The sequence below is a fragment of the Rattus norvegicus genome, chromosome 19, assembly GCF_036323735.1.
Source record: "Rattus norvegicus strain BN/NHsdMcwi chromosome 19, GRCr8, whole genome shotgun sequence".
Lineage (NCBI taxonomy): Eukaryota > Metazoa > Chordata > Mammalia > Rodentia > Muridae > Rattus > Rattus norvegicus.
In genome coordinates, this window is record NC_086037.1 from 646,748 (window position 1) to 672,053 (window position 25,306).

A 25,306-nucleotide genomic window follows, 5' to 3' on the forward strand; every position below is an offset into this window, starting at 1 on the left:
CAGGTACATTGTTACAGGGACCAGACAAGTTAATATTACATCCTGATTGCTGGGAGAGTCAGAAGGGTCAGCTCAGAGAAACTTTGCTCAGCTCCTCTTGTGCCTACCTTGTTTGCCCCAACGCTAGTCTGGCTCAGCCTTGAAACAGTGACAGTGTCCATTTGCTAACCTGACCAGTAGATTTTAACTAGGGTCCATTTTAAACTCCAGAGTAAGAATAGTGAGGGGGTATGGGTAGTTCTCATAGCAGCCAGTGAGCTGCTTTAAAAGGGATACACACTTCAACTTTGTGGTCCTTCATTTATTTCTGGACCTTTTAGCTCATAAATTTGACAATTATCAGTTGATAATGTCATTATTTTTGGTTGGCCCCAAACTGTGCCCTCTAGTCCACGCACATGGGAGAATTCTGGGCTCTGGGTCCAGGTGCAGATTTGACCCTAATTTTCAGGCTTTTCTGTGGAATGAAGAGCATTGGACTAATATTGTCTCACTTTTCATATAAAATCCATTCAAAGGGAAACGTCTTTTCCAGGATGTGTTTATTGATGGAGAACTCTGCTGGAAAGCTGACAAGGGGAGAGAGGAGAAAGGCCTGGCCACAGCTCTGCCACAGTCCCTGATCACAAGCGTGGCTCCACAGTCACCACTCGGGATTCCCTTCCCCCCTCCTGGCTTTCTCCGCCAGCTACCTTTGCCTTGCCTCAGCCTCATCCTCTTTAGCAGCCAGCATTGTAAGGAGTTTCGGGTCTTGCATCTGGCCATCCCTGTCTGGGGCAAGTAGAATGTACTTTCGAAGCTTCCTGCTTTTGAATTGTCTCCTCTGAAGACATAGGTCAATGATGGCAAAAAAGGCAGCAACTCCCATAAGGATCTAGGAAAACAAATGGCTGTTCACTTTTTTGGGGTTGTACCTAGAAGGAAGGCACAGAGGACCTCCCTTGCCTTTTCTCAGAGGTGATGGATAGTGTACCCCTCAAACTTCCTGATCCGTACCCCTCTCCCCAGTTTCATGCCCGGTGACCCATCCCTTTTCTTTTCTTTTGGCACACATGTAGGTCACAGGTAACTTGGCTAAGTTCCTCCACACAACCTTAAAAATAATGTGTCTTCATTGTTAGAAACATTTATCGACTTCTTAAATTAGTTTTGACCCCAAGTTTTTTTTGTTTGCTTGAGACAGGGTCTCATACACCCCCGACTGGCCTTGAACTCACTATTGAACTAAGAAAGACTTTGAACTTCTTCCTCCTGAGTGCCAGCACTGTAAACAAACATGAGGCACTAAGATAGGTTTTTGCAGTGCGGTAAATCAATCAAGGCTAGCATTCTCCAGGATGAGCTCCCTCCCAGCCCCTGACCCTAGGATTTGTTTGACAGTGATTTGAGGAAATCCACAGCTCAGCAGAAAACACCTTACCATAGCGGTCATGTAGGGCATTGGTAATTCTCGTCTCGCTTCATTAGCAAAGGCTATACCACCTAAGAGAAATATGGTAGCAAACAGGTCGTTCATGAGATCCTGAAAGTGGGAGAGAGAAGCTGGTCTTAGATTGGTGTGCCCCATCAACCCTGGAAACAGCACTGTCTCCTCCATGGAACCATTCTCTTATTTTATTTTTTAAAAGACTTATTTATATGAGTACACAGTTGCTCTCTTCAGAAGAGGGCATCAGATCCTATTACAGATGGCTGTGAGTCACCAGTGGTTGTTAGGAATTGAACTCAGGACCTCTGGAAGAGCAGTCAATGCTCTTAACCACTGAGCCATCTCTCCGGTTCATGGAACCATTTTCAAACGCCTCCCTCTCCCTGATCATTTAACATAATATATATAAAGGCAAATGAACTTCTGACCAGGCAGGTCAACCAGTCACTCCCTGCTGGCTCCTGTGAGTGGAGCACAAAGTCTAAACTTAACTGGCACAGCCCTCAGGAGACATGAGATACCATCTGGTCTACATAATCAGCTATCTGGTGCCCATCAATAATCATGTAAGTGAATGCATAGCCAGGTCACTTCCTGGCACCTCTGTTGGGCTCCTCCCCTCATCATCTCTGTTCTCTCCTCTCAGGGCCTTTCATGAGCAGTGTTGCTGGCAGGACATTCTTTCCCTCTGACTTAGCACTGGGAGCCTTGCAGCTCCCTCTTACCCCAGCCCCTGCCTCACCCCTGGACCACCTTCTGTGATGGCTTGTTCCTTTATTAACTCTTTTTCCCTTGGGGCATCTGGTCTTCTCTTACTGCATACAACCTTTCTTCTCCCAACACAGAATGTATGGGTGGTGATAAAATAAAGAGAATAAAAAGCAAAACAAAGCCCAGAATTTCTATGTGTTTGTACCCATTGTTCCATTTTCTAAAACTTTTTTTTCCTCCAGAAGGTCTAAATATTAATTTGTTTTTAATTTTAGGGGAATGTACAATCTTCTTGCCAATATCCCTACATACTCTCATTGAATATTCTGTCCAATTGTATTTTAAAAGAAAAGAGTTTAATTTATATTTTATGTGTATAAGTGTGTTGCCTATAAAGAATGGAGTCCTAACAAATCTGCTCAGTGCCCAAGGAGGCCAGGAGAGAACACTGGCTTCATGGGAGTTAGACTTCCTGCAGTTTGGGAGCTGCTTGGGTTCTGGGACCCTAACCCAGCTCCCCTGCAGGAGCAGCCAGTGCTCTGAACTGCTTCACCATGACTCCAGCTCCTGCCCTAGTCTTCTTCTTCAATGCCACCTCTGTCTTACACAAGTCACAGGATGTATAGAAGTCTGGATTCTCTGAGTTTGCATTAGTCTGCTCAGCACACCATTATGAAATGCTATCGACTAGGTACCTCAAACAACACATGCTCATCTTCTCAGCGTTCTTGGGGCGGGAGGACCAAGATCCATGGACCAGAAAATCCGGTTTCTGCTGAGAGTCTTCTGCCTGGCTGGAGACAGCTGTCCTTCCCTCTCTATCCTCATATGACCTTTCATTGGACAGAAGATGCTACTGTCGATTCTTGTAATGATATTAATAATCGTTTTATATCAGGGTCCCAACTTGGTGTTTTCTGTTTTCTCTTTCTGTCTCCCTCGAAGGCCCAGTCTCAGGATATGAATTCACGGAGGACACAAACATTCAACTTGTAACAATTCCATTAGTTAAATCCTGCTCTAGCCCCAAAGCTTTGTGGTAAATCAGGTGTCTTTTAATTAACTCATGGTAGTTATAAACAACTATGGCTTCATTATATTTTCCTACATGTATATAAAGTATTTCAAACATGTTCCAGGCCCTTCTCCCTGTCACCTTCTCTTTGTGCTTCTTATTCTGGATACTCTGCTCCTCTCAACTATCCCCACCTTCTCCTCCTTTGTGTGTGTGTGTGTGTGTGTGTGTGTGCCCACTTGGGCCTTCATGCTCGTATGCAAGCCTGGGCCCCAGTGAGTAGTTCACTGTGGTTGGTTTGGGAGCATGGATGGGGATTTGTATACAGAAGCAAGGCATCTTACCAATGGCTACAAGCTGAAGAAAATGTCTGTTCTTTCTGCATCAATCCTGTGACTACATACAAATCTTTTAGGTTAGCCCCTGAACCTTCCATGGAGGGTGTTAATAGGCCAGATCGAGTGTATAGAACCACAGCTATTGTGAATTCAAGAGTGTAACAGCTTCGTCAGTCACCTCTGTGCACCAGAGCTCATCCGTCGGCAGTTGTGTCTGCCATCTCTACGGTAAGAACTTCCTACCTGGGATTGCAGCAGATTTCCCAACTCATTAGGTTTCCCTTGATATCCATTCACCAGATTTCATAATCTTGTCATAAAGCTGAACTTGTCTTTCAGCAGGTTTATTCTCAGACACGAGGTAGACTCTGCATGGTGTGAAGGTCACATTTTCTCACTGCTCTCTGCTATCGTGCAGCAGCACTGCTGTTTGGGCCCCGGAAACCTTAGTCACTCATTTGGACCAATTGTGGCTGCAGATTCCTCTGTGTTCTCTCTGAAGAGACTCATGTTACATGGGAGCAATCCTTGTTTCTCCGCCCCGCTCTGCACACACCTGCACATTCTTGTCACATTATACTCAGATTTCAGTTCAATAAGAGACAGGGTCAGCAGGATTGATAAAGAAAGGCTTCACTAAGAAATGCAATGCTGGGTAGACACCTCTTACTATGATCAGATGAGTCCTTGAAGCCCAGTTTGTCAGGATTCTTACAAAAGCTATTATTGATCATTACCAAATAGTTTTCTGGCAACTTATATTTTTGTTGTCAATATAGTAGAGTACAAGTGTATTGATAGAGTTTGAAGACAAAACCATCTTTACATCCCTGATGGATGATGCTTCTCTGTGATAGGCTGCTCCGATGTGCTGCTTGATTTGGTGTGCTAACATTTTATTGAACATTCTAGTCTCTATTTTCAATGTAAGGAAGACCTATGTTTATTTTTATCCTAACATCTGCTTTCAAGGTGGAATCCCTATCATACAGAATATTATACAACCTTTAAAAAGAGAGAGAGAGGAAAGGGAGACCAAGGAAATGGAATGGAAAGACAAGAAGTGAATCTTACATGTGGGATTCTTATAGCATTTGACAAAAAAAAAACATTTCAAACAAGTGGGGAAAAGATGAATTAATAAAAGAGTAACAGGGTTATGTTGTTGTCAAATTATTTACTTAGTGATTAGGGTAATAAGACAGAAGCCTTGCTTCATGATGCACCCCTAAGTCACCCCAACAGATCAAATCATTTGAATGGAAGAAATAATAAGTTACCTGATGAAAGTTCCATGTACCTATTCATCTGTTTATTTGAGCTGTTTTCGTAAATTATATTTTTCTAGTAAAAAATTAATTTCAACTTTCTTTTAGCATTGTTTATGTTTTCCTCGCGATCTTCTAAAGCTCTTGTTTTCTTTTGATATTTACACTATTTTCTTCATTTTTCCCCTTTTTCTGAGTTGTCTCTCTTATTCCTTACCACCACCCAAGGTCCTAGATTTTTCTTCGTTTCCCCCTCCTCTGTCTATTCCTCCTTTTCCTCTTTCATCTCCTGCTTCTCCTCCTCTTCATCTGTCGCTTTGCCTTTCTATGTAACCCGGTTGTCCTGGGACTCAGTACGAAGACCAGGGAGATCCATCTGCCTCTACCTCCTGAGTGCTGGAATTTAAAGTGTGGGCCACTGTGGGATGTCGTCATTACGCAGGTGAGGCAGGTACAAGATAGAATGAGGCCTGTCACTGGGCGAGAAGGAAGGATGGATGGGAGAAAAGTTTGAGGGAAGAGGAGACTGGAAGGGAGGCAGACGAAGCCACGAGAGAATATGGAAGTGGATGTTAAGATTCCTCTCTGCCCATTTGCAGGTTGTTATGAATATTCTTAAGGGATGGATGTGTACAGGGCTTTGTGTGTCTAGGTGGGCAATTATATCTTATCAATTGGATCAGAGGTTATTGTGTTGTGTGTTCTTTCATGTGGCGATTTAAGTTTAAGAGAGTGTGTGGTGGCTGGAGACACTGGGCCGCCATGGAATTGGGATGTGTGTGTCTGGCATGGTGGCAACCTGCTTTGGGAACTAGATGGGTAGAGAGATTGCTGCCAGGCTCAGAGAGAGGCCATCGGCAGTGTGAGACATTTTGCTGAATGAGATGGAGATATACACCAGGCATCTTGGGACACTGTGGTGCTGTATCTAGTGCGGGATAAAAGACAGCCTTTCCAACAGGCCACCAAGCCTGCTAATTTTCATCTTTTTTTTAATCCTCACTGTTGATCTTTTTGTCTTCTTTCTTCTTTTTGACTTCTTTCATAGGGTTACCTGTTTTCTTTTTGTTTATTGATTTATTTGAGATAGAGACTCATGTCTCCCTTGCTAGCCTCAAAAATCATTGTGTAGACCAGGATGATCTTGACTTTTGATCTCCCTGCTTCCCTGTATGAGTGCTAAGATTATAGAAATACACAACTGCATCCAGTTCATGCAGTGCTGAGGATCAAACCCACAAATTTGCACATTGGGCTCCACTAACAGCCTCGTTCTCAGATCCAGTGCTTCCTGCATGTCTTTAATGCCATGTTTTATTTTATCTCGGTATTTTCATCATACAGACACTTAATTTTTTCCCTTTTGAGACAGGGTTTCACGTTGGCACAGGCAAACATAGGTTTAGCAACATCTTGGTTTGGGTTATGTATACATTCATGTTTTTAAAAAACTTTTTATTGGAATTTATGTGCATGTTTTGCCAGTATATATGTCTGTGTATCATCTGCATGACTGGTGCCTGCAGGTCCAGAAGAAGATGATGCCAGACCCCCCTAGAACTGGAGTTAAATATGACTGTGAACTGCCATGTGCTAGGAATTGAACCCTGGCCCTCTGAAGATCAGCCTGTGCTCTTAACCACTGAGCTAACCACTGATCAAGCTCTCCAGCCCCATACATCCCTCTTATCAATGCATTTGACATCCTAGTTCTCACTTGCATGTACTATGCATACACACACACACACACACACACACACACACACACACACACACACACACACACAGTCCTCTCTGAAGGAAGCACCTAGCAATGTTTTAGCAACCTACGACCCTCACCTACATCAAAGTGCAAATTGGAATAAGTTTCTCCTTCCCTGTTAATGACTTGACAATTTCTACTGAAACTTATTCAGTATTATAAAGAGGGATATGGAAGGCTGATCTGGACTAAACTGTTTTTAGGTGAGTATGCAATAAGCCAAAACTGAGTGTTCAAAGAGAAACTTTAGGAACTCTGTTATAGTATGAAATATTTTATGTGCCTGGCCCTTTAAATGACCCAATGATCCTGAGTGAGAGTTGGCTCTTGGACTTCTGGAAACAGGAGTGGAGGTCAAAGCCAGCAGAAACTGAGAGTTAGAGTAGCGGGAGAGGAGTTGGAGAGAGTAGTGGGATTAGGCAGAAGTAGGGTCCAGGAGACAGAAGAATAGGGTCAGAGAAAATAGTTGATGCAGGAAGAAGGAAGATTGTGTAGGGTAGAGAGGAGAAGAGATTTTTAAGAGTGACAATAAGAGACAGTTGAAAATGGGTTTGGGCTAGCTGACTGAGAAGACAGTTGGTGGCACTTGACACAGGAGAAGCTCTCCTGAGCAGAAAATATTAGGAGACAGATAAAAGAAGAACCCACAAATAAAGTAACTACATGAGAATACAAAGACAAAGAATTTAAAAGCAAAAGGCAACATTTTACAAAAAGCTACATTAGCCCCCAATGGGACAGGCTGTTTGAAGGAAAAAGAAACATTAAAAGGCACATGGCCACCATGTGGCTGGGCAGAATGGGAAGCTTGATTTCAAGTGTGATAGAGCTAAAGGCAGGAAAAGAAGAGATGGACACTTTGGAAAAGTGACAGGGTATTTGCTGAAGCTGCTATTGGGACGCCTTCTGCCTGTTTTTGTTTTTGTTTTTGTTTTTTTGAAGCAGGTTTGTTTCCTCTCCTTTTCCTCATTTTGGGCGACTTTGTTTATAAAACCCTGACTCAGCAACTGGAAAACAAATGCAAGTGAAAGTAGTGAAAAGACTGGCTGAGCGACTGGAAGAAATGTAGGTGGAGATAGAGAAGCTTAGGAATAAAAAAGAGTATCAAGAAAAGAGAGGACAAATACATTCATTCCCAGGACCTGAATCAGAGGAAGGGAGTTTTCCCCAAGTAGAAAGAATGGAAGGGACGGTGTCAAAGGGGGCAGTCAAGTCAATGAAATGAAATGGGGTTAAACCCACAGCACCTTTGGAGGACAGACAGTGCTTGGCCAAAAATACCACCAACAGCATTGCCAGTATTATTCTGCCTGCTAGTGAGGATAATCCACAAGTTTATGATGAAGTAGGATGGCATCTTATAGATATGAAGGACCTACATTATTTTAAGAAGCCAGCGATGTCTTTGAGATGTACTTAGCCCATGTGAAACAAACTCTAAATAATTGGTCTACTCAAAATGAAATTATTATTCCCCAAGACTGGGGGGAATTGATAACAGCTGTCTTCAACTGTGATGGTTGTCATGGTGGAGAGAAGTCAGGAATTTGTAACACGGAAATAGAGCCAGAGGAATTAATAGAGTGAGGGCCCAGTTGATAGGTAAAGGTTATTATGCTGATATACAAGAACAGGTTTAGTTTGAAGACACAATCATAATAATGTGGTTTATCAGCTTTAAGAGATTGGGACAAAGTTGAGGAGTCAGGAAAGAAGTCCACATCATTTATAAAATTTATACAAGGCTCTAGAGACACCTTCACTGATTTTTTTTTTACAAAGATGGGTCTAAGTAGTAAATAAAATCATATCAGATCCTGACATAAGACAAGTATGATAGAGACCCTAGCATTTGAAAATGCAAATGTGGGGTATAAGAAAAAAGTTATAAGACCACTGAAAGCACAGCCAGTGCCTGTAGATGAATGGATAAAGAAAGCAAGTGATACTGGTTGTAATATATACCACCAATCAATAGCTAGAGGGCTCTGATATCAAAAGGCCTTGTGCTTTGATTGTAGGCAATATGGACATTTGAAACAAAATTGCAAACAAGGAAACTCGAAGGGCAATGATTTTTCAAAATGTAAATCAGAAAGAAGTCCCAGGCTTCTAGGAATGTGCAGACAATGTGACAAGGGTTGCCATTGGACCAATGAACATAGGTCCAAGAGAGATATCCAAGGCAATTGCTTGCCGTTGGTAAATAATATGGGGGAAGGACTAGCTTGAGGCCCCTTGCAGTAACAAGTATGAGTGTTTTCCCTCTTGTCATCCAGGAGCTAACAAGCAGGCAAAAACAAACAAAAAACTAAAAAAGTTCAATTAAGTATTGCAGATCTAATGCATGTCACTATGGGCAGTGATGTTCTAGACTTGGCCACAGATAAACATCTTACACTATCTCTCAAATTTCTGTCTAAAATATCTACTGGAATTTATGGTCTTTTGCCCTCAGGGACAGTAGGAGTAGTTTTCGGAAGGAGCAGTTTGACTTCCCCAGGATTCATTGTGTATATGGGAATTATAAAGATTTCAAAAGAGAAATCAAAATAATGGCTTATGTGAAAAGAGAGACGTAGTTTAACACGGGTGATGGAATTGCTCAGCTGTTGCTGTTTCCCTATATCAAAAGCAGAGATGCTCCAGAAGAAAGACCAGGAGGAAGTACCAGGAAATGTGTGTTCTGGCAAATGGTTGGTAATGATCAAATGCCAAAATTAAGGCCACAAGTAAATGTCATTGAAATAGAAGCTTTGGTGGCTACAGAAGCTGACTGTAACCATTTCACCACACAATCCTACAGAAGTCATCATAGGAAGATCTAATTGCATCCTAAAATAAATACTTATAAAACAAAAGCAAAGAATACAGACCCCGAGGGATGACTAAATAGTGCTGTTAGCTTTAAATTTTCTGAAAATTAATGAGAAAGGAACAGCAGCAGCTGAGAGACACTGTGTTATAGACTAAACTGTGGAATTAAGTCAGCCTATATACTGTAAGGCTGTGTTAACATCAGAGTGGAAGTCAGCGATTGTTTTGCATCGGGGATGTGGATTTGTTTATACTTCCCCAGGAAACGAAAACCTGTGGATATCATCAAACTAGCAAAGCTCAGAGTTGAGCAGGAGAGGTCTTCCAAAAACCTTGCCAACTGCCCCAAAAGAACAAAGATGAGAGCCTGACTGACCAGCCACTGCTTCCCCCTCCCAGGTAGAAAGAAACATTCAACACTTAGCCTCTGACAGGCGTATGACCAGGACTTTGAACTCCTGGTATACAAAGTCATCCACAATGCAGAACAACCACAGGCCCATGAGCAGGTTTTTAAGGCAGACTGTGCTGAATACCACATCCTGCCCAAACCAGAACTACAAGTCAAAGGTTCACAGAGCTGGGGACAGAGATTAAGAGAGGAAGTACAAAATGAAAGATGCTGGAAGATAGTCCAGGAGAAAAAAAAGATCCAAGAAGCAGTATCCAAATTACAGGGAAGAGAAGCATCACTGGTAGGTTCTTATCTCAGTTGGGAATCTGCTCTGGAGAAAACAGAAAGATCAGACACCTTAGGACCTGGGAAAAGAAATCGGGAAGAATTGAGAAGCAGCTTCAAAACTGCATAATTTATAGCTAAAACAAATGAGGGTAGGATGGGGGAATGCAATAGGAAACATTTTATGTGCCAGGCTCTTTAAATGACCCTATGCTCTTCAGTGATAATGGGCTCTTGGAATTCTGGGATCAGGAGTGGATATAAAAGGCAGCAGAGGCTAAGAGAGTGGTGAGAGAGGAGTTGGAGAGAGAAGTGGTAGTGGCTGAAATAGGAGAAGCAGAGCTGAACTAGTGAAGGTAATGTTAGGAGACAGATAAATGAAGAATCCATTAGCAAAAAAAAAAAAAAAACAAAAAACAAAACAAAACCAAAAAAGGAACATTTTTACAAAAAGCTACATTCCATATTTCCCATCTAATGATTATGCATAATTGGGGTTGCATATGATTAAAATCAGATGCATTGTGGGGAAGCAAATGCTTACATAATCCAAGTCTAGTAGTCAAACTAGAGAACTTCCCACATTACTCCCTTTGTAACCAAAATTCTCCATCACTTGAACCTCATAAAGGAAGTCTCAAAGGATAACCAAAAAAACCCCAACGACTAACGGGGGTCTTGACCTGACACTTCATGTTCACATGATTGACATTTGCTTCATTTTACTATACAGGTTTATGCGGAGTCTTATTTTATTTCCTGAGTCCTAGAATGATATCCCAACAAGATACATGCCAGTAATATCAGAAATAGCTGGTCGTTTATCTCTGAGGACAGCAAAACCTTAGGTTCTTCTCTCTTTGACCCAATGCAGTTAGATTTTGGAAGCATCTCCTGATTGGTTTTCCCTCTGCACCCAGCTTCTCAGCTTGAGCACCAGTACAGGAGCTGAGGTTGTCTTTTTCTCCAGTTTTTATAACATGACTCGCATCACCTTCCTGCAATCTTTACTTACCATCATAGGCCAGAAGATGAAGGGAATGTATCTGTGGACCGCAAAGGAGTAGAGGAAGAAGAAGAAAGCGAAGATTGACAATTCCATAGTGAGGAGCAGGGTCAGGACGGGGTGCGTGGCCACTCTTTGGAAACAGATCAGTGCAGTGGTTATTAAGATCTGGATGGAAAAAATACATACACCTGAGGTGTTGCAAGTGCTCTCCCTGCTTTTGAGGAACCACGCCCCCACCTCCAATGGACATGTCAGCTATTCCAATCCAGTTTACCAAACAGAAAGACTTGGTCGTTCCATGTCCCTGCGTCCAGAAGTCTTTATTGCTGTCTTTGAATTCCCACTTGTAGCCTTTTTCCTTGGGCTTCTTGCCACCTTCGGCCATAGTTATTAGCAGCAGTTCTCAGCTTCCTACCGCCCAGCCTTGCCTGCCGTCCCTGAATAGGCCCAGCTCAAGGGAGAGCCTGGTGTCTCCTGACCTGTTCAAGGGAGGCTCTCAACTGACCACTAGAACTACAGAATTCCAACGCTTGCTCTTCCTTGGCGCGAGCCCACCTCATCTCGTGCACCAGCAAGGTCTCCTCTGTCCAGCGGGAACCAGGCAGTCCGTGCACCCACGCTCACTGAGCCCCACTGGTCCTAGCCAGGCCTTCCTTGAAAAGGAGTAACTGGCTTCTGGCTGTTGCTCCCACTCCCTGGGGTGCTTTCCCTCCAGACCTCCTGGGTCAACCTTGAGTGGAAGTATAACTCGCAACTTTTCCAGAAGGCCACATGAAAACGCGGAAGTGTTGCCAACTTAAAAGCCTTGCATTTAGGGTCACACTCACGTGGCATGGGCGCTCCGTGATGGCCTGGAGGGAGTGATTCTATAGGTGGACATGATCTCGAGTCTCTGCCAAATGCTGTGGAGGGCTGGGTGACTTCAGCGCTGCTTCTGCCTCCGTCGGGTAGTAGAGGGCTTAGTTTTCTTCCCCAGGGAACTTTTTGCTTTGTGCCTCATCTTTTCGGTAACCAACAATGCATCGATGACACACAGGACTGCTGCCGAGAAGCACAGGACCTGTCCGACACAACACGGGTGGGAAGGAAAGGCTAGATTACTTCACAAGCTCAGCTTCATCTCTCATTTCTATTCCTGTCCCACCAGGTCAGGAGCTGCAAGAGGCCTCCGGTCCCTCCTGGCTGCTGTACACCAGGTTTCTCTTTCCAAGAAAAGGGAGGCAGTGGGCTTTGCTGCCTACACGGGCCTGAACTTGACTAGCTATTAGATCAGATGTTCTCACCTTATGGGTCCCGACCCTTTAGCATGACCTTTAGCATGACCTTTTCACAGGGGTCGTCTAAGACTAACAGAAAACAGTCATATTACAACTCATAACAGTAGCAAATTATAGTTATGAAGCAGCAATGAAAATAATTTTGTGGTGGAGGGGTCACCATACATAAGGAGCTGTATTAAAGGGTCCCAGTGTTAGGAAGGTTGAGGACCACTGTGCCAGGTCTGAGAGCCTAGCAGAGCTGAGGGTGGGGTGATGACTGGTCTGGAGTTCTTAGTAACTGGAAGGGACAGGTTCCAGATGCAGAAAACCCAGCTGCAGAGTCTGTGAGGGGAAGGGAAAGCAAACCTGGCTAAGGCAAAAAGAAAGACATGGAGGTGCCCTGCTGCTGCCCCTACAGGCAAGAAGACACGGAGGCTGGGTGTGTGGGGACCCTGGCAGGACAAGACAAAGCTCAGTTAATGAGTTGCCAGGTTGGGACCAGGGATCACAGCACCTGGTGTTGCAGCCATAAATGCTTCCCTCTGGGCTACTTGATGAGTTTCCTAGAAAGTCTTCTTCTAGCCCCTGTGTGAGTTTCTCAGGGCAAAGGGCTCTGTTCCAAGATCTCAACTCCAGCTTGGCACAATCCAGTGGGGTTGACAAAATATCACCAATTATTAAATTAACTGCAGGAAGTTAAACTCTTTTCAAAGTTTCTCTTTTTCTTGATTCTTCTCTTTCATGTGTGTATCTGTTTCTCTGTCTACGTGTGTGTGTGTGTGTGTGTGTGTGTGTGTGTGTGTGCGTGCGTGCGTGCGCGCGCGCGCGCGCGCGCGCGCAGTCCTGTGCATGACACAGCATGTGTGGAGGTTAGAGCCATCAGGAAGGAGTTGAGTTTCTCCTTCCATTCTGTGGATCCCCAGGCTGGAGCTCGGACCATTGCTCCTGGTGGCAGGTGGCACTGAGACATCAGCCCTGCTTTAAACTGTTTTCTTTCCTTGAGTAACTTCTCTCCACACTGTTAACCGAGAACCAAGTCCTGTTCCCTTACTCCTCCCATTCCTCCAGCATTTGATCAGCTACTCCCTGCATCCTTCCATTGGATCAGGATTTAGGCTCAGTTTATCTAAACCTGTGAGCCAGGGTCAAGTGCCTAACCTCAGTCTAAGAACATGAGTGTCTGCAAACCTGAACGTTCAGAGGTTAAGTCAGGGAGTTGGCAACTTGCTTGTTATTGGCAGGATGCTGACCTAGCATGCACAAGGCCCCGAGCTGGATGCCAGCACTGCCTAAACCAAGGGTGCTGGTGCATACCTGTAATCCAGCATGGAGGAAGGAGGAGTTGAAGCAGGGCAATCAGAAGTTCAGGGTTATCCCCAACTACAGAGCAAGTTAGAGGCTAGATAGATTAGATTCCTTATTTATAAAACAGCGAGGAACATTAAAGATAGAGCTAGAGCAGTACAGGGCACACACAAGGCCCTTCAACCTAGGCAGGATCCCTTCCTCCTCGAACAAGCTGACTTACTCAGTTTTGACCACCTCTCTCACCTCCTCTTTTATATCCGTGTTTAATATGGTTCTCTCACCCAGAAAACTCAAAGTGATAGTATGGTGGCTTGATTGAGAAGGGTCTTCGTAGGGTCATATATTTGAATGTTTGGTTCCCAGTTGGTGGACCGTGTAGGAAGGATTAGGAGCTGTGGCCTTGTTGGAAGAGCTGAGTCACTGGGTGGGTGGGGGGGGTGGGCTTTGAGGTTTCAAAAGGATGTTTCTTTTTCCTTTCTCTATCTGCTGCCTGCAGATCAGATAGAACCTCTTGGCCATTTGCTCCCATGCGGTCCCTGTCTACCTACTGCCCTACTCCCAACCGTGATAGTCATGGACTCCTCCTCTGCAACTGTAAGCCAGCCCCAAATCAAATGCTTTCCTTTTGTAAGTTTCCTTGGTCACGCACGGTGCCTCTTCACAGCATGGAGTGGTAACTAGGACACCAATTTATCAGGAGTTTTTCTTGCACTATTTTATATGTAGTGCATTTTAGTTGTAAAAGTTCTATAGACTGAACCATGTATTTGAAGAATACATTTTAAAATTGAGTTTCATGAATTTAAGGTTGGGCAGCTTGACATCATTTGCAGAAGTCAGTACAAGAAAGAGAAAGGGGGTCTGGAGTGATGGCTCAGTGGTCAGGAGCACTGGCCACTCTTGTTGAAGACCCAGGTTTGGTTCTCAGAACCCATGTGGAACTTTCACAGGTGTCGTTAATTCCTGTTTCAGGGAATCTAATGTCCTCTTCTGACCTCCATTGAAAATAAATCTTCAGTGTTCTGTTAAGGACATCATGATGGATTTCCAGTTACCTTTTCCGGGTCCTTAAATAATCATACTATTTCCAATTTAGATGTTTGTATTACTTTATTTGTGTGTGGATGAGCAGGTGTGTTCCTTAGTGCACTTGTGGAGGTTGGAGTACATGAGAGTGTCAGTCTCTTGTATCCTGTTTGTGGCGGGGTTGAACTTACGTCATTAGATTTGGTCGCAGGTACCTTTAGTCACTGAACCATCTCATTGACCCTAGAATACTGGTGTTAAATAGAATCATGAAGGCCTCTACTTACCCCTCCAATAAAAGTCAGATTCTTTTCACTGTTTTCTGTCGTCATGGTTATTATGCTAACTATTCCAAGAAATGCCATTGAAATGAGAGTGTTGATCAGATCCTGCAATACAGAGTTGAAAATGGTCAACTTGGAATGAGAATGTAACTTCAAAACATGTAAGCTGGTCATTTGTCCACTCTAAGACAGACGCTTTTGAACACTTCTCCTTGATTGACAGGGATCTTTGGGGATATAGTTATTTTTTCAAAGATATGAGTTTGTGTGATAAAAGGTGTTGGTAGGACATTGTAGAAATAGGTTTAATTTCACTAGAACATTATGTTGACTGGGTTTTAGTATACGCATGTATATAAATACACACACATATACATACGCACATTCCTCTCTACATATCTATTACATAATATATGTAATATATATTGCAGTTGAAGAAAACATGTGTGGTCTAGCTCACTAGCATCCCACCCACTTTGATGTTTAAATAAATGTATTATAAGAAACTGAGGCTTGGATTGGGAGCACAGACCTATGATTCCAGCTGCTCGGGAAGATCTCAAGTTCCAGATGTGCTTGTGGCACAGAGTGAGCTCAAGGCTACCCTGGAAAACATGCTGAGACCTCGTTTCAAAAAAGGGAGATAGAAAAAGAGGGGAGTTAGGACTGGAGAGATGGCTTTGTGATAAACAGAAATTCAACACACAGGTCTTAGATTCAATCCCCATGACTGTGAAAAACATAGGATGTGAGGTGTGGAAGGGATCAGAGCCATGTCAGGATGGTTCCCAGCACAAGAGAGGATGGCCTAACTAGTGGCCCAAATCCCTTATGGGGAGTGGGAGTTGGTTTTTCTTTTCTGGGTCCTGTGTACTGAATGTGTGCTTGGTGTGAGGTACTGTGTTACCTCTATGTATACACATCTTAATGCTACCGGAACTCTGGGAGGTAGGGATGGGTTGTCCTGACTGCTCCACTTGATAGAGAAGTCCGAGGGACCTTTCTGGGCTTCAGGTGGTTTCTCTCCTGGGACCAAGACAATGTTCTGTCTTGAACTTGTCTAGATATCTCACTGTCTTCCCCAGAAGCATATTCTTGGGGTTACATGAGCAGAGCTGACACTTGAGTTACAAAAATGAACAACTTACAAGCAGAGGCCAGTGGATACAGGTCAGGAAGTGTTGAAGGGCTATCAAATAGATTATAATAAAAAATAAGACGATGCAGGTTTCCTGAATCATGATGGCTACAAACAGGTCCTGGGCGCCACCAATGACGAAACAAAATACCGATGCTGCAGTAATGCACTGTAAGGGAAGAATGGGTTTCAATGCGGGGAGCCATTTGCCAGTAGCTCATATTAACAGGCAGCATTTGTTACATTTAATTTTATGATACTGCAATAGCCTCTTTTTAAAAATGTGTCTGTGTATAGATGTGTGTGTGTGTGTGTGTGTGTGTGTGTGTGTGTGTGCACGCACGTGCATGTTAATGTGTGAAGGCATGGGCATGTTATGGTATGCATGTAAAATCAGAGGTCAACCTCGGTGTCAGGCTTCACTTGTCACCTTGTTTAGCACAGGGCCTCTTACTGTTCCTGCCATGCCACCTACTCGGGGCTAACTGGCCCACAAGCCTCAAGGCTTCTCTCCTGTCCCTGCTTTCCATTTTACTGAAGGAAATCTGGGATTACACACTGCATCCCATCTCATCCAGCTTCCATATGGGTTCTGAGGGTCTGAACTCAGAAGGTCAGATCAGGCAGCAAGCACTTTTCTTCAGAGCCACCTTTCCAGCACATGCCTGTATTGTTTTCCACGAGTATTTGGGTTTCATTATTGTTTTAAATTAATTACTTTTTTTTGTGTGTGTGGTTCTGAAGATTGAGCTCATACCCTGGCATATGCAGGTAAACATTCTACTACTGAATTATGTTCCTAGTTTGCAGCTTTCGATTTTTTACTTAACTTATTAATTTTACAGAACTAGGGATCAAACGCAGGGTTTTCATCACACCAGGCAAGCAAATCTACTACTGAGCTACATTCCCACCCTTACTTAAAAGCATTTCTGGAAGTTAGATAACATATGCAGATGTTAAAATACATGCAAATAATGAAGATGGGACACAGAGCAAAAGTTGGTTTCTCAAGGGTTTCTCTGTGTAGCCCTGGATGTGCTCAAACTCCCTTTGTAGACCAGGCTGCCCTGGAACTTGCTGGGACCCACCTACCTCTGCCTCCCAAGTGCTGGGAATTAAAGATAGGCAATACCACAATAACTGGCCTACAAAGTTTTTAAACTGTTTTCTTCTTCTCCATCCAAAACCTAGTCCTTCTCTGTTTTTAAAGAATCTCCTTGTGCATCCCTGGCTGGCCTGACATTCACTATTACAAGCTGGCCTCAAACCCGCAGAGAGCTGCCTGCTTTAAGTGCTGGGATTAGAGGTGAGGGCCACCACTCCTAGCAAGTCTGTCTCCTGAGGAGAGATCACTACTACTGGTCTGTATTTCTAGAAGAAAATCTACCGGTAAATATAGAAGTAAAGAGATGCTGATTTTGATCAGAACACTGAGGTAGAACCCCAGTTTTCTTTGTCTGAACAGCTGATTATCTCAGTCAGTCCCTGCGAGATTCTTGGATGTCGCCTAATGGACAAAGAACTCAATCTTTGTCATCTACTAAATTCTGAGATGTGTTAGTATCTCTTTCCACTCTGTTCTCTCATTCCTTTTTTTTTTAAATTTTAAAGTGCTTTTCTTTTTAAAGTTGTATGTGTGCACACATGTGTGTGTTCACAGAGGCCAGAGAAGGCTGTCAGACCCCTGCACTTAAAGGGGATTGTGAGCCACCTCTGCTGAAACCTGATTCCAGTTTAAGTGCTGAGCCATTGCTCCAGCCTCCAGAGGGCTTTGCAAATGGTAGGGTGGCTCACTAGTGCTCCTGTTGGATCCAGAACTCTCATTTTTCATCTTGGACTGTTTGTGACACCCATGTGTATCTTGGTTGTGTCCCTACATTAAACTTGTTGGCATTTCATTAGCATTTCAGCTAACTTTTAATCAATAACAAATTGTTATTTTAGTGTGTTTTCTCCCCAGGTAAGGTTTTGAAGTTTTTTTCTTATTGGTTTTTATTTTTACTTCTTTGCTAACTATGGGTCATTTTGGTGACTGTAGTGAAGAGAAACATTTCCTTACTTTTTATTTTGCTTGTTTTATTTTGTTTTAGAAAGAGGGTCTCACTATGTCCTGGGTTGTCCTGGAACTCACTATGTAGACCATGGTGGCTTTGAACTCACAGAGATCTGTCTGCCTCTGTCTCCTGAATGCTGGAATTTAATCGAGGTGTTCGTCATTGGCTTGGCTTCCTACATGTCAGTTGATTATAGGAAAGCTTTTTATTTATTAATTTGATTGCCACCCAGCTAAGTTATTTTTCTCTATGTGATCTCCTAGTGGATTTAAGACTTGTGATTGTGCCAGTGAAAGGAAATAGACCTTGCCTCTCTTCAGATAGTCTCACTTCCTTTCCTGCATCATGATGAGGGATTCTGGAGTGATGGTCACCAGGAAGAGTACTCACTAACATGGCAGACACCTTTCTCTTTGTCACGTGAATAAGAACACGTGTGATACCCTAACTAAAGAGCTTGCTGATTCTGGGGTAAAGATGTTTAGTTTTAGAACGGCAATGAAATCTCAATTCTTATTTTCCAGCTCTCTCTTCCTCCTCTTCCTCCTTCCTGGAAATCAGAAAGAAATGTTCATGTTTTGCACATGTTCTCAAACACTGATTTAATCTCAGAACATTTCACTTATAATATGGTGGATTATTTTAAGAGCTCTAATAGGAGATCACCCTTGTTTTCCTCTCTGTGATATATGTTTTAAAAGTAAAGATGACGATTTGTTTTTTAGTATGGGAAACTGTCTTTCCCATTCTGAGATCCATCACATGATCTCACACTTCCTAATCATCCTGGGCCTGTGTGTTTGCTTTTTCTAAACCTGATCAGGTTTCAATGTCAACATTCAACTGACTATAAAATAGTCACTCAAAAAGGAGATGGGGACCTAGCCCAGTGGTAGAGTTTTTTTTTTTCCTGACAAATGCAAGTGGAAATCATCCCAAAGTGTGTGTGTGTGTGTGTGTGTGTGTGTGTGTGTGTGTGTGTGTGTGTGTGTGTAAACAGCTGGAGCGTCATTAGAATGATATCTTTTGCTTTGAAAGGGCTGACCCTGAAATCAACCCTCGGTCTTATGATTCACTGTTTAAGAAATACTTTAGGGAAGGATCCTTTCAGAATTAAAATGACAAGCTAAACCCCATTTGTTTATGTTTGAGGAGATGGTTGCTGGAGAGGGTGCATGTGGAGGTCAGACAATAATTGCAGGGGATGCTTCTCTCCTTCTGCCTTAGGAGTTCTGGGGATTGCAGTCTGGTGTTTGGACATGGCTCTAGCAGAGTTTCCACACTTGGCCACCTTACAGGCCCCTTGCTTTTCCTTTGTTTTATACGTTGTTCCTTGAATCTCTCTATTTTGGGTTCAGTTTGGATCCTGAAACTTTCCCTCCCAGGTGGTTTGTGTCCCATCTCAGGTCCCTTCACTGTCAGGGATGGTTAGGAGCACTCACTCCCTCATCCTGACTTTAAATGGCTGCCCTCTCTCTCTTCCCTTTGTCCTGGATTCTTGCCTCTCATGTATTGCTTGACTAGTTCTTCTGGATGGTGGTTCTTATTGGTTGTGCTTGCTACTTTACAACTCTGTCATTACTCATTGTTTTCCTACTTTCATTTGTCAGGGGGAAATCCTAAGAGGAGGAGGACGGGGACCCTGTAGTCCTGAGGATTGATGTGTAATACTGGGTGTGGCAGATCAGTATTTAGTTCTAGAGGCAGATGCAGGCAGGTCTGAGTTCAAGTCTTGCCTGGTCTACATAGTGAGTTCCAGGCCAGCCCGGGATACTCTGTCTTAAAAACAAAAAGTGTGGGGACAAGAAAGGGAACAGCAAACTGTGGCATAGGGAACAGTGGAGACTTTGCTCAAGCAACAGCTTTGTGCTCAACTCCCAAGGCCACCTACCCTCCCTCCACCCAGCCAATCAGCTGGCAGCTCCTGCTCACCATCCTCAAGGCCTTCAACATCCCATTGGCTGAGCAGCAAAAATTACAGAAGCCATCTCTGAATCTTTTTGAGACCCTGTCCTTATCCTGTATTTTGACGGTTTCCGGTATCTTGATTTTCTCAGACACTGGGGCAGGTCGAGTCGGCCGCACTTTCTCATGTTTGGTGTGTTTCCTTGGTAATTTGTCCGCAGTGTGATCTCTGTGCACTGACTGCAAGGACTTAGTGGATGGTATGGAGTGTACTGAGGGTCGCTGGCTGGATGGTGTGGAGCGTACTGTGGGTCGGTAGCTGGATGGTGTGGAGCGTACTGTGGGTCGGTAGCTGGATGGTGTGGAGCGTACTGTGGGTCGGTAGCTGGATGGTGTGGAGCGTACTGTGGGTCGGTAGCTGGATGGTGTGGAGCGTACTGTGGGTCTGTAGCTGGATGGTGTGGAGCGTACTAAAGATCGCTGGCGGGATGGTGTTCCTGGTACTGAAGGTCCCTGGCTGATCGGTGTTCCCGGTACTGAAGATCCCTGGCTGATTGGTGTTCCCGGTACTGAAGGTCCCTGACTGATTGGTGTTCCCGGTACTGAAGGTCGCAGATATGTTGGTGTTCCAGGTACTGAAGGTCCCTGGCTGGTTGGCGTTCCGGGTACTGAAGGTCCCTGGTGAGATGGTGGTCTGGGTACTGAAGGTCTCTGGCTCTTTGGCGTTCCTGGTACTGAAGGTCTGTGGTGAGGTGCGGCAGAGGCAGCAGGCACCTTTGACTGTGAAGTTGAGAGTCTGGACCCAGGCTTGGTGGATGCAGGCTTCATGGTGGGTCCCAAGCCTGATTATGTCAGGCTGGCCTTGCCCCTCCAGTCCGCTGGGTGGTCGCAGGGCAATGGTCCTCTGGGGAACTGACTTCAACGGTTGCTGGTAGCCTATCCCGCGTGCACCTGTTTTTGATAGCTGCTGCCTAGTTGTCCTTGTGGGGAAAAGGCGCCTTGCCTAGCCTGAAAACTCAAGATCCAGCAACCACCCCCACAGGAGCTGCTACCCAGAGAAAAGGGGTTTCGGAGTTATTTGGAGGTATACCTGGCCAGATGCCAGCCCCAGTGAGGCCTGCTGGTCTAGTGCAGCAGGGTTCAGAAATGCCAAACTCACGCATCGGCTAAGAGGTTTTGATAAAGCAGAATGACAAAAATCAACTTGGTGAGGAAAGGGTTTATTTCACTTTACAGCTTGTAGTTCATCCCCCAGGGAAATCAGAGCAGGAACTGAGACAGGAACCCAGAAGAAGGAGCTAATGCAAAGGCCTTGGAGAATTGGTCCTTACTGACTGAATGAGTTTACTTTCTTACAGCACCCAGAAATACCAGCCCAGGAACTGTACACTGTACAGTCATCTGGGTCCTCCCAAATCAACCTCCCAAATCAAGAAAATGTACCACAGGTTTGCCAATAGGGAATGCTCTCTCTACTGAGGTTCCCCCTTTCCAAAGATCTCTAGCTTGGGTCAAGTTGACATGAAACTAGTTGGCACTCACATTGAAATTGAGAACTGCAGAGATTATATGGAAGTATAAAGAATTAGTTTAATAACTAGTAAAAATGAGAACAAAAATATCATCTATGTCATCAGTGGACAATAAGTGAGTCTTACAATGTAGGATTCTTTTAGCATTTGACAAAAACAACATTTCAAATAAGTGGGGGAAAGATGAATTAATTAATAAAAGAATAACAGGTTTCTTAGTCGTTCCTCCTAGAAAAAACTCTGTGACTGTGATTATTAGGCTCAGCAGGTGACAAGGCGCTCCTCTCTTGAAATTACAGCTAGAAAAAGTAAGGATTTTGTCTGGTTTAAATAAGTAAATTGTGCAGTCATTTGTTTTTGTTTCTGACTGGTTTTAAATATATACATATGCTCTACATGTCTTGGTTATAGATTTTGGCCTATAAGTTATTGGGAATGGTTTTTAAAATTGTAACATTAGTAACAGAAAGTTGGCTTTAAGCTGGTAACTCAGTGCTGGAGTCATTCAGAACAAAAACACGTGGCATGAGCCAACCCATGGAAAAAAGTCTCTAAAGATACCTCTACATTGGGTAATTTTTTTCTTTTATGTAATTCTTATCCTAGACACTAGACTTAAAAGAGGTATTAGAGCCTGCACCATTGTGCATTCATATGTAAGAACTGACAGCCAAGCTTTGAAGGATGGGACTGATGCACTTGGTGTTGATTTTGGAGAGACTGGATTGTTTGGAGGTTGAGTTTTGCTTTCCGAAGTTATGGTTGTGCTCTGTGGTTGCAAAGAAAATAACTGCCAGTGTTCCATTGGCTGCAGTTTGCAGCTCAGTCACAGGCTCAGGACTTTAACACATACACATATCTGTAATTAAGAAAAAAATTGGGCAGGTGGAGATTGTCTCAGGGTTTTTGAAGGGTCGATGAGGCTTTCCTACTCTCGCTGCCATTCCAGGGAATGCATATAGAACTATCATGGATTTGGAGGACTGGTTTTATACAGTTCTTTTTACATCCTGGTGATTATAAAAAGGTTTGCATTTAGTGAGCTTGCTTATAATTTTGGAGAGTCCATGAAGTGATATCATTGGCAAGTTTTGCCTCAAGGAATGGCTTAGCCCCACATTATGTAAAAAAAATTTGTCATTGCTTCAATACAGAAATTAGGACTTTGAATCCCTCAGTGTTTATTATTCATTGTATGGATGGTATTTTATTAGCTGATCCCTCCAAAGGAATTTAACTACAAGCCTTTGCTCTTATTCAGTGAACTTTAAGATTTTGGGGATAAGGGGTTGGGGATTTAGCTCAGTGGTAGAGCGCTTGACTAGCAAGCGCGGGGCCCTGGGTTCAGTCCTCAGCTCCGGAAAATAAAAAAGATTTTGGGGATAAGTTGTTGCTCCAGAAAAGATTCAAAGGCAATAGCTTTTTCAATATTTGGGACATCAGTTATATCCTAAACAATATGATACAAAAAATTCAGATAAGAAAAGATAGTTTACTTACTCTTGATGATTTTCAAAAGTTGTTAGGAGACGGACATTGACTAGCTAAAACCTCATCTTAAGCTTACCACAGGAGAACTTAAACCTCTGTTTGATATTCTCAAGGGGGGTGCAAATCTTGGTTTCCCTCAACAATTAACTGACGAGGGACAAGTAGCTTTGGAGACAGTAGAAGAAGCTACTAGCCAACAGCAGATACGTTATACAGACCATGAATCAGTTGCTGGCTGTTTGCATTATTGCTACCTCTCACCTGCCCACAGCAGTCCTTTAGCAAAAGAAACCATTAGTGTGGATTCATCTTTCTTCATCTCCAAAGAAAGTTTTAACACCCTATTGTGGAGACCACATGCTTATTCTCTTGAGTTTCCCCCTGCTTTGGCACAAATAATTGAACCCCGTGCTGTAGCTGCTATTCTTGAAATGCTAAAAATAGAATAAAATAAAATCAAGGTTTTAATTTGTATACTGATAGCTCATGGTTTACAATTGCTTGAAACTGTTCCTTTTTTAGAAACTGCTAATTCTCAAATTTTGCAATTATTTATATAAATACAACTTAATTTAATAGGATGTACTGTTCCTTAACTTTAAAGGACATTTAAGAGCTCATACTGGATTGATTGCCTGGACCCCTTAGTGAGGGCAATGCCACAGCAGATTTGTGTACCAGGCAGATTATAGGCCTTACACAGCAACAATTGGCCAAACAATCTCATTCTTTACATCATCAAAATAGTAATAGCTTGAGACAACAATTTGGTATTTTTAGAGAATGTGCAGGTCAAATTGTAAAGACTTGTCCTCAGTGTCCTCAATTTCTATCTGTACCACATAATGGTGTTAATCCTCAAGGACTTGTACCTAATCAATTATGGCAAGTGGATGTTACCCATATTTCTGGTTTTGGAAAATTAAAACATTTTGTGACCATTGACACCTTCTCAGGCTTTCCAATTACAACTGCTTTAACAGGAGAAGCAACCAAAAATGTGATTACTCATTGCCTATGTTGTTTTTCTGTACTGGGTGTTCCCAATCAGATTAAAGCAGACAATGGAACAGCTATTGCAGGCGAGCATTTGAGACTTTTTGTCGACAATTTAATATTACCCATATTACTGAGATTCCCTATAATTCTCAAGGACAAAGTATTGTGGAACTTTAAAAGAATACCTTCAGGGGCTAGAGAGATGGCTCAGTGGTTAAGAGCACTGACTGCTCTTCCAGAGGTCCTGAGTTCAATTCCCAGCAACCAGCTCACAACCATCTGTAATGGGGTCTGATGCCCTCTTCTGGTGTGTCTGAAGACAGCTACAGTGTACTCACATATATAAAATAAATAAGAATTAATTTAAAAGAAACAATATCTTCATAAAATAAAAAAAGGAGGCATTATATCCCCATACATCACACATTTATTTAAATCATGCTCTCTTTATTTTAAATTTTTAAAATTGGGGTGCCAAGGAACTCTCTGTTTAGTGTTCTAAGGCACCCTACAACTAGGCATACTTATGCCTAGGTGAAATAGAAGGATCCACTTATTAGCATATGGCATGGTCCCGATCAGGTATTTAATATGGGGAAGAGGGCAAGTTTGTGGGTTTTTTTTTTTTCTGGAGGATGCTGAAGGCGTGTGGTGGCTTCCAAAGTGATTGGGGAGACATGTTGATGCTGAGAGAAAAGATGATGCTGACCTGTGAGCTTGCCGAGTGCCCTGACAAAGATGATGGAAAGCTGTATTGGACATATGTCCCTGATCCACCTTTGCTTGCCTAAATCCCAGACTGGACAAGCTGCCTTGCTTCAAACTTTCAGACCTTGTGGGGCAGAGAACATAGAAACTGTGGAAACTGGCTTCAAAAACTTAAAAAGAGAAGTTATAATGACTCTTCTTTCCTTTAATGTAAACCAGTTATTCTGACTCAATCATGGACTGGTCTGGAAATCAATCCGATATTGGAAATAACGACCTTTATTTGAAAGGCTGGTTCTGGACATTTTCAGAGACACATTTGGGAACTAGCTGCAGTTCTTAAAGAAGATATGTTAGCAGCAGATAAAACTGGGACAGGATCTGGATGTAGAAAAATGACAAGACCTGGATTTCACACAAGTGTTAGTCCATGTGGTAAAGCTCTTCATCTTTTATTAATAGTCATGTTAAAATTTTGTATCTCCACAATATTTAACGTAAGTTGTATTGGTTGTACACTTTCTAATTGCGCTAGTGTATTGAAACCTGGCAGGTCTGCTCTGGTGGTTTA

The 25,306-nt window shown here is 43.1% G+C and overlaps 2 protein-coding genes across 3 annotated transcripts; both read right to left on the minus strand.

Moving 5' to 3' along the window:
• Positions 1–525: 525 nt before the first annotated feature.
• On the minus strand, positions 526–20,936 carry Cmtm2b (CKLF-like MARVEL transmembrane domain containing 2B). Of its 2 annotated transcripts, XR_010059957.1 has the most exons (5): positions 20,033–20,936; positions 16,054–16,212; positions 15,438–15,529; positions 14,909–15,010; positions 12,010–12,088 (listed from the first exon to the last, which is right to left on the minus strand). XR_010059957.1 is itself a non-coding variant. In NM_001419686.1 (4 exons), the coding sequence occupies exons 1-4, from the start codon at positions 11,411–11,413 to the stop codon at positions 689–691; spliced, it is 558 nt and encodes a 185-aa protein (NP_001406615.1). In that variant the 5' UTR covers positions 11,414–11,530; the 3' UTR covers positions 526–688. The 2 variants fall into 2 exon arrangements, 1 of the variants encoding a protein (NP_001406615.1); NM_001419686.1 differs by lacking the exons at positions 12,010–12,088; positions 14,909–15,010; positions 15,438–15,529; positions 16,054–16,212; positions 20,033–20,936 and adding exons at positions 526–874; positions 1,421–1,522; positions 11,035–11,193; positions 11,303–11,530.
• On the minus strand, positions 11,328–20,871 carry Cmtm1 (CKLF-like MARVEL transmembrane domain containing 1). Its single transcript, NM_001029914.1, has 4 exons — positions 20,033–20,871; positions 16,054–16,212; positions 14,909–15,010; positions 11,328–12,088 (listed from the first exon to the last, which is right to left on the minus strand). The coding sequence occupies exons 1-4, from the start codon at positions 20,831–20,833 to the stop codon at positions 11,951–11,953; spliced, it is 1,200 nt and encodes a 399-aa protein (NP_001025085.1). The 5' UTR covers positions 20,834–20,871; the 3' UTR covers positions 11,328–11,950.
• Positions 20,937–25,306: the final 4,370 nt, after the last annotated feature.

Excerpts from the sequence above, each read along its gene's own strand:
- Cmtm2b (NM_001419686.1), bottom strand. The coding sequence starts at position 11,413 with ATGGCCGAAGGTGGCAAGAAGCCCAAGGAAAAAGGCTACAAGTGGGAA. Across the intron at positions 1,523-11,034 it reads TCATCTTCTGGCCTATGATG|GATCTCATGAACGACCTGTT; the intron begins GTAAGTAAAGAT and ends TCCCACTTTCAG. Across the intron at positions 875-1,420 it reads TGCCCTACATGACCGCTATG|ATCCTTATGGGAGTTGCTGC; the intron begins GTAAGGTGTTTT and ends TTGTTTTCCTAG.
- Cmtm1 (NM_001029914.1), bottom strand. The coding sequence starts at position 20,833 with ATGAAGCCTGCATCCACCAAGCCTGGGTCCAGACTCTCAACTTCACAG. Across the intron at positions 15,011-16,053 it reads GTATCCACTGGCCTCTGCTT|GATCTGATCAACACTCTCAT; the intron begins GTAAGTTGTTCA and ends TCTGTATTGCAG. Across the intron at positions 12,089-14,908 it reads ATCTGACTTTTATTGGAGGG|GTCCTGTGCTTCTCGGCAGC; the intron begins GTAAGTAGAGGC and ends TGTGTCGGACAG.